At 39.0% G+C, this 7,813-nt stretch overlaps 1 protein-coding gene across 1 annotated transcript in view; it reads right to left on the bottom strand.

Annotated features, from left to right (window-relative positions):
* Positions 1 to 6,024: 6,024 nt before the first annotated feature.
* Positions 6,025 to 7,813, bottom strand: part of LOC307136613 (cytochrome P450 1B1-like) — a 3,411-nt gene continuing 1,622 nt past the window's right edge. Inside the window, exon 1 of the mRNA XM_079833802.1 lies at positions 6,025 to 7,813. This exon is cut by the window's right edge and continues 1,622 nt beyond it. Coding sequence (XP_079689928.1) covers positions 7,741 to 7,813 — 73 coding nt within the window. The 3' untranslated portion in view covers positions 6,025 to 7,740.

Below are 7,813 nucleotides of genomic sequence, written 5' to 3'. Positions count from 1 at the left end.
AGTCTCTCCTCACATAAACCCTGTTTGCTTGAGGGTCTACAGGTAAAGATGCGTGTGAACGGACACTTTTCATGCCTGTATGTTTGTTTATGAGTGTGTGTGTGTGTGTGTGTGTGTGTGTGTGTGTGTGTGTTTGTGCATTTATGGGCTCCTGCTCTCTTATGTCAAGGAAAAACATTTAAACTGAAATCTTGCCAACATTTAGATTAGAGACTCAGTGTTCAGTGACTGTTTTTGGACTGGAATTAGATTTCTTAGGCAAGCTTTGGTGCCTCATTAAATTATCTGGATACATTTGAAAACGTATCTTTTTCTCTACGTTTATCCACACCAAGATGGCATTCAAAATGAAGCTTTTTGAAGTTTTTAAATGTTAAAAGGCTGTTTTCGCATGCATGTTTTGTCATGTGACACATATTGTACCTATATATGGTTATACTGGCATTGTTGTACTGAACTTGTTGTAAACTAAGCATTTATTTGATCAACCTCCAAAAACGTCCTGTTTGGATGTTGTGGGATTTGTGACATCACATGGGCAAATACATTTGCATATGCCTCCAGAGCAAGAGATTGACGGATGTCATCGCACCATAGGCCCCGCCCACTGGCGCTCAGTAGCTTAACGGATGTGCACTGGATGTGTTACATGTACTGTTGTTTTCATTGTGTTTTCAGTTCAGTCCCTGTGACCCAGTTTACCCCCAGTCTGTCTAATTAGTCATTTCAATCACCTGTGTCTTGTTAAATAATCCAGGAAAACGGACCTTTTCCTGGACCGTTCCCACCTGGTGGAATGATCTGCCTATCTCAATTCGTGCGGCCGAGTCTGTAGCCATTTTCAAAAAACGTCTAAAGACACATCTCTTCCAGCAACACCTGACCGATGGAGAATTGCACTTATCATTCTATTCATTGCCTGTCTGTCTAATTTATTTATAAAAAAATAAAATAAAAAAAATTCTGTTCTGTGCTAGATTAACTGAGACTTGTTACAGCACTTGCATATTGTTGGTATTGTTGCCCTTGGACTGCTCTAGCTGCTTCTATTGCCCTCATTTGTAAGTCGCTTTGGATAAAAGCGTCTGCTAAATGACTAAATGTAAATGTAATTATCTCATTTGCTCTGTGTATTCAGCCTTCAGATCTCCCTCAATGTTTTTGGATGAGTGAACAAGTGGATGGTTTATTTTGATGGCGTCCCGGATCGCATCAGAGGATTATGTTTGTTCGGAGCATTTGACTGCCGATTGTTTTGTACACAAGGCTCAGTGTAATGGAGAGTTTGCAAAGGAACTTGTGTTGACAGATGAAGCAGGGACAGTATTGGATCTGACAGCAGCTGCATCACTAAATGTAAGCAAATTATTTTATAATTCTTTTAATTCTTTGTCTATGATTGTTTTCTATGGATAATGTTCTGTGTAAACGCCCACTTCTGTGATTGGCTGCTGTGAGACTTCAGTGTAAACGCCCACTTCTGTGATTGGCCGCCGTGAGACTTCAGTGGAAACGCTCACTGCTGTGATTGGCTGCCGTGAGACTTCAGTGTAAACGCCCCACTGCTGTGATTGGCTGCCGTGAGACTTCAGTGTAAACGCCCACTGCTGTGATTGGCTGCCGTGAGACTTCAGTGTAAACGCCCACTGCTGTGATTGGCTGCCGTGAGACTTCAGTGTAAACGCCCACTGCTGTGATTGACAGCTGTGAGACGTCAGTGTAAACGCCCACTGCTGTGATTGGCTGCCGTGAGACTTCAGTGTAAACGCCCACTGCTGTGATTGGCTGCCGTGAGACTTCAGTGTAAACGCCCACTGCTGTGTGATTGGCTGACATCTTTGCATATGAAATTAGTTTTTTAACTTTTTTTTAACTTTTAAAACATTTTTACTATTACAGCTCTCAAGGTTAACTAATAGGGAAAAGTGTTGATTATGGCATTATATTCAGATGGTGGCATGAAAGGTTGCAGAGATGATCATTGTAGCCGATCACAGACAGTTGAGCGAATGAATGCAGGATCTCGTCATTGCAACTCGATTTCTGCACACTAGCAAATGCTTTCATCATAACTCACAGTGCAAACACAATGTAAATAAGAGATTTGTTGATTATAACGGGAGTTTTGGCAAGAGTTTGATTGACAGCTCCAGTGATTGTACACTCTAAAAAATGCTTGGGTAAAAATAACCCAAGTTGGTTTGAAAATGGACTAACCCAGCGATTGGGATGTTTTAACCCAGCAATTGGCTTGTTTTAAGCAAATATTTAACCCAACCGCTGGGTTAAAACAACCCAATTGCTGGGTTAAAACATCCCAATCGCTGGGTTAGTCCATTTTCAAACCACCTTGGGTTATTTTTAACCCAGCATTTTTCAGAGTGTAAAGGGAGCTTTCTCTGATCGCTCTCTATATATAGTTTAATCACAGTTTAAATAACAGATTATTTTCATTCTACTAAGAGAAACAATGAGAAGTTGAGCGTTTAGTCACGTTTAGGTTTGATTCACTCACAAACAGACACAGAACATGTGACTGTACATGAATCATATCAGAAATCACTGGTCTCAGATCAGGCGTTAGAATGAAAACGGTTACTCACATGTTGTGGAATTACTGTCGAGTTCATATTGTAAAAGTCTGTTTGCCAAGCCTGCGGCGAAATTGCGAAAGGCGAAAGAATCCTCAGTGAAATATAGCGAACACAAATGAATAATGCTCAACTGAGACAGTCACATTGTTGAGAATAAATAAGCACATTCCCAGCATTAGGATCCGTTGGAAGGAGATGTTATTTTGAGTCGCTCTTCTCTCCTCGTCATCTCACTAACACTCCAGTGGGCGGGGCCAAAGTTGAGATGATGAAGTAGGCGTTCCACAACGAGTCGTTCTCTGGGATTGGTCACAATAAAAGCTGTTTTTGGACTAACAAGGAAGTTTTCAGCTCTGAAAATAACCGGATATTCTTACAGTACGATGACCTCTTATATGTCGAAAAAGCTCTAGGAAAGTTTGATTTCTCAGTTCATGACCCCTTTAAAATTAAAATCCATGTCATGACAGCTCTAAGACAAACATTTTTTTTTCAGTCTACACACTGAAGTTTAATACTTAATGTTTGCGGTTTGATGACATCACTATGAGCAAGCGATGACTGCACCAGTAATGATATAATGTTCACACGTTTTCCAGAAGTCGCCCAGGTCTTGCACCATCTCTGCTCTGGTTTGAATGTGCATACGGGTGTATCTTGGCTTTCTACATCAGGAACATGCTAAGACGTAGATGTGTTCACTTCCCAGAAAGCTGGTTTATCTGCCTCCTGCAGCTGGAATATAATTGTGTACTCACTATAGCACATCTATCTATTAAGTTGTCAGACTCACTGGCTAAAATCTCTTGGACTTCACTTCAAGTCCAAAAGCCACTTCCCCTGGGAATTGCCTCACCATCTGTAAGCCGAGTGAGTGATTTAGGGCAACATGAATGTGTGATAATTCTCAGAACAGAAGTGTTGAGTCACTGCATTTTGGCACTGCGTTCCCGCTGTTTTTGGCAACCGCTTGCGTGATTGCCGTTGGTTCGCACTACCAAAGATGACTTCCAGGCTTGTCATGTGATGCCTAAGGATGTTCCTTCTTATGAGTTCAGAATTTTTAATCAAGATGCGATGTTTACGAGATTTTGCACGGATTATACAGTGGATGTGGTGGTACATGTTTCTAGTGTAACAAAATTAAGACGTTTGCGCACTAGGCATGCATTTCTACCTATCAAACCCTCCATTAACTTTCTGTTAGGCTTAAGAAACGTTCCATGTAAGTGCAATAAATAATGCATGTACACTTTAACGATTACTTGCAGTTGCAATTATTTTTTTAATATGATAAATTCATATAGTCTAGAGTTGTTGCAGGGTCTTGTTAGATTTCTGAGTGTGTGAAAACCAGACTGGAAGGGAGGACGAGTTCTCTGATTGATGGTTTAAGACACAGCCATCTGTGCTTTCATTTTTAAAGTGTACTTCTGTCCAAAACACAAAACAAATGTTAGCGTAATATCACTGCTGAAACTTGTCAAATGTCACATGTAACTCCAAAATATTATTTACATCAGGATTACATTAGTCCACTGGTTGAATCTTGTGGTGCTGTTCGGTCATTTTTGGCTGAAATATTTTACATTTGTTTCTTGTAGATTTTTTTTACTTGATCGGAATGATATAAAACTTGGTAAAGGTTTTGGCACTTCACCAAAAATCATGGACGTGAGATGACAAGGTTAAATGGTCCTGAAAAAAATAGTCACACTTGTATTGTTCACGGTCAAACGGATTTCATCTAGTGGAAGCGTTTGGTACTGCGCACAAACAAAATATCACTGAAAGCTCATTTTTTGAGATATCAACCTCAAATTTGGAACACATCTTGTTTAGATTTATGGCTTTGAATTTTTGAAAAAAAAAATTAAATTTTTTTGGAAAATGAATATTTCAGATTAAAAAATTCAAAATTTTGTCATTTGTCATAAGAATAAATGTAAAAGTTCCCTTTTTTACACTTTTTTTCACTTCAGCATTAATCTGCCATTTGTCGTTTTTAAAGCTGTAATATGTAAACATTTTTCAGTAAAATACCCAAAAACCACTAGGCCAGTGTTATATATTTTGTTCAGTTGAGTACTCACAATATCCCAAATGTTTCCAACTATTTGTAAATCGTGAGATGCTATTTTACTATAATAAAAGTCCCGCTGCTCGCGAGGCGTGTGTTGTGTTCATCTCTCATTAACATTCGCTCCAGCGGTTCCTCAGCTCCACAACACTCGGTCCTGCTTCTGCTTCAGACTCCAGTAATGTTAATAATCACATCCATCAACATGATTTCTGCCCGAGTCCTATCCCGATTCTTTCCCACCGGCTGTGAGGTGAAGACCACATGTCCCAAGATTCTGCGCCGTCATCAAACTACGCCTTTGTCTTGAATAGGCGACCTCTAGCGGACGGAAAATTTGCATAGTGCACCTTTAAACTCCAAGTTGGAAATGTCATTTTCATATCCATGCTTAAAAGTGAATAAATGGATTATAACTGATGGCATAAATATAATTTAGCACCATAAAATCCCCTAAAAATACAAAATATGAAATAAAAAATATTATCAAACTAAAATATAGTGCAATCATTTCATTAGAATAAAAAAAAAAATCACATACACAATGGACATTATAAAATAAAATATCTGTTTATCACACAATTCTGAGTTTATATAGGGGGGGAAAAGATACAAACTTGCAATTGCAAGAAAAAAGTGGGAATTGTGAGTTTATCATCTTCTCAAATACTCGCAATTGCGAGAAAAAGTCGCAATTACCTTTTTAAACGAGCTTCCATACGATCACCACCAACAATAATGCCAAATATAAACTGTCCAGCTGTAATCGTCGAGAATTTCTTTATTTTGAGGTGAAATATGGCCGTGACGTGTTTCTGTGAGATCTGTGTGTGAGGTCAGCGGTGGTAAAAGCAGAGGTGAAAACATCTGATGGCAAAATTTGTGTTTCAGACTCAAACCTCAGCCAATCCAGAGGCCACTGAAGGGGGCAAGAGCGTTTTTCAGTGGGGAGGTTTATCAGAAAGACATGTCCCGTGAGAGTGCGATTGCGTGTGTGGTTGGCAGTAAATCAGGGGCATGTACTGTGGCTACCCTGCATGGCCCATAACACCCCTGGCTCCCCTCCAGAGCGCTGCGGTGTCATGACAGGAAGCGAGAGAGGAAAGCAGCGTGTGTCTGCTATGAATTAACCAGTGTAAATGTAAGACTCCCTCTGAGACTCCCCTCGCGCATGTGGGCCGCAAAGCAGCTTTGCACGTTCATGCATGTGGTCGCACTGGACGCTATCACCTCTGCTACGGAAAAGAAAATTAGCAAATACATTTAGACTTCTAATTTGCATGCTCTACAAACTGTGCCTTATATGCAAACTACCAAAGGATGACTGTTTTGGAGCAACCCAGTAAGCATGAATGGAAGTATTTAATGCAATGAAATACACAGTGTTATAGCCAACAGTGCATTTTATTTACAATGATGAAAAGCATTTTTAGTAATTTGTGAATAATTTTTCAGCATCTTTATAAAAGTTACAGGCTTATGTAGAACTTTTACAGAACAAATAATATTAAACAGCTTTTTATGCTTTACCTTTGTATATTTGCTAAAACAATACAATTTGATTGCTCTTGTATTATGTTATACATGCACACTCACACACACACACACACACACATATATATAGTGGTGCTTGAAAGTTTGTGAACCCCTTGCAGAATCTGTGAAAATGTGAATAATTTTAACAAAATGAGAGGGATCATTCAAAATGCATGTTATTTTTTATTTAGTACTGTCCTGAATACGATATTTTACATAAAAGATGTTTACATATAGACAAAAAAATAGCTGAATTTATAAAAATTACTCCATTCAAAAGTTTACACACCCCTGATTCTTAATCCTGTGTGTCACGGCTGCGTGTGTGTGTGTGGTTCCCTGATGATCCATGGCTGTGTGTGTGTGTGTGTGTGGTTCCCTGATGATCCATGGCTGTGTGTGTGTTTTGTGATGGTTGTTCTTGAGTCCCTTGTTTAAACTGCGCAACGTTCTTCAGAAAAATGCAAATTCTTCAGTTTTCCAGCATCTTTTGCATATTTGAACCCTTTCCAGCAGTGACTGTATGATTTTGAGATCTGAGGGAGATTGAGGGACTCAAACACAACTATTAAAAAAGGTTGAAACAATCACTGATGCTCCAGAAGGAAACACGACGCAAATAAGAGCTGGGGGGTGAAAACTTTTCGAATTTGGTGATCAAGGTAAATTGTACTTAATTTGTCTTCCGGGAAACATGCAAGTATCTTCTGTTGCTTCCGGAGGGCAGTACTAAATGAAAAACATTGATATTTATACAAAAATAAAAAAATCATCCTGTGCAAAAGTTTTCACCCCCAGGCTCTTACAGCGTTGTGTTTCCTTCTGGATCATCAGTGAATGTTTTAACCTTTTTTAATATTTGTGTTTGAGTCCCTCAGTCGTCCTCAGTGTGACAAGATGGATCTCTAAATCATAGTCCCTGCTGGAAAGGGTTCAAATACGCTAAAGATGCAGGAAAACTGAAGAATGTGGAGGACCTGGAGGATTTTTCTGTAGAACATTAGTCAGTTTAAACAAGGGACTCAAGAACAACCATCCCAAAACACACACACACAGTCATGGATCATCAGGGAACGACACACACTCTCACACACACTTACACACACACACACACACAAGCCCTGGATCATCCAGGGAACGACACAAGGGTTCATACACGTTTGACAAGGTTGTTTTTTTGTCTTGTTGACTATATGTAAACATCTTTAATGTAAAATATCTTATTCAGGACAGTACTAAATACAAAAATAACATGGATTTTGTATGATCTCTCATTTTGTTAAAATTATCACAGATAAGGGGTTCACAAACTTTCAAGCACCACTGCATATATTCAATGTATAAAGAACTTTAAAACCCTGATGATACAACTTTTCCTTTGGTTACTTTTGCATTCAAAACATTTCATTTCATTCGTATTATTTTAAGTAAAGATGTAAAGTAAACTGCAGTTGAAATGCTGAAGCACATACCTGATTCCGCATGGTGTATTATATCAGAGACAGTGGGTTTGCAAGCGCACACATTCATTTATGCTCCACTGAAAACACTTCCTCTGGGTTTGGCAGAGATTTTATAATCAAATGGCTTCAGTGTTAAACCA

Source organism: Gobio gobio (assembly GCF_949357685.1).
Source record: "Gobio gobio genome assembly, chromosome: 13".
Lineage (NCBI taxonomy): Eukaryota > Metazoa > Chordata > Actinopteri > Cypriniformes > Gobionidae > Gobio > Gobio gobio.
This window is presented reverse-complemented; position numbering and strand designations above follow the sequence as displayed.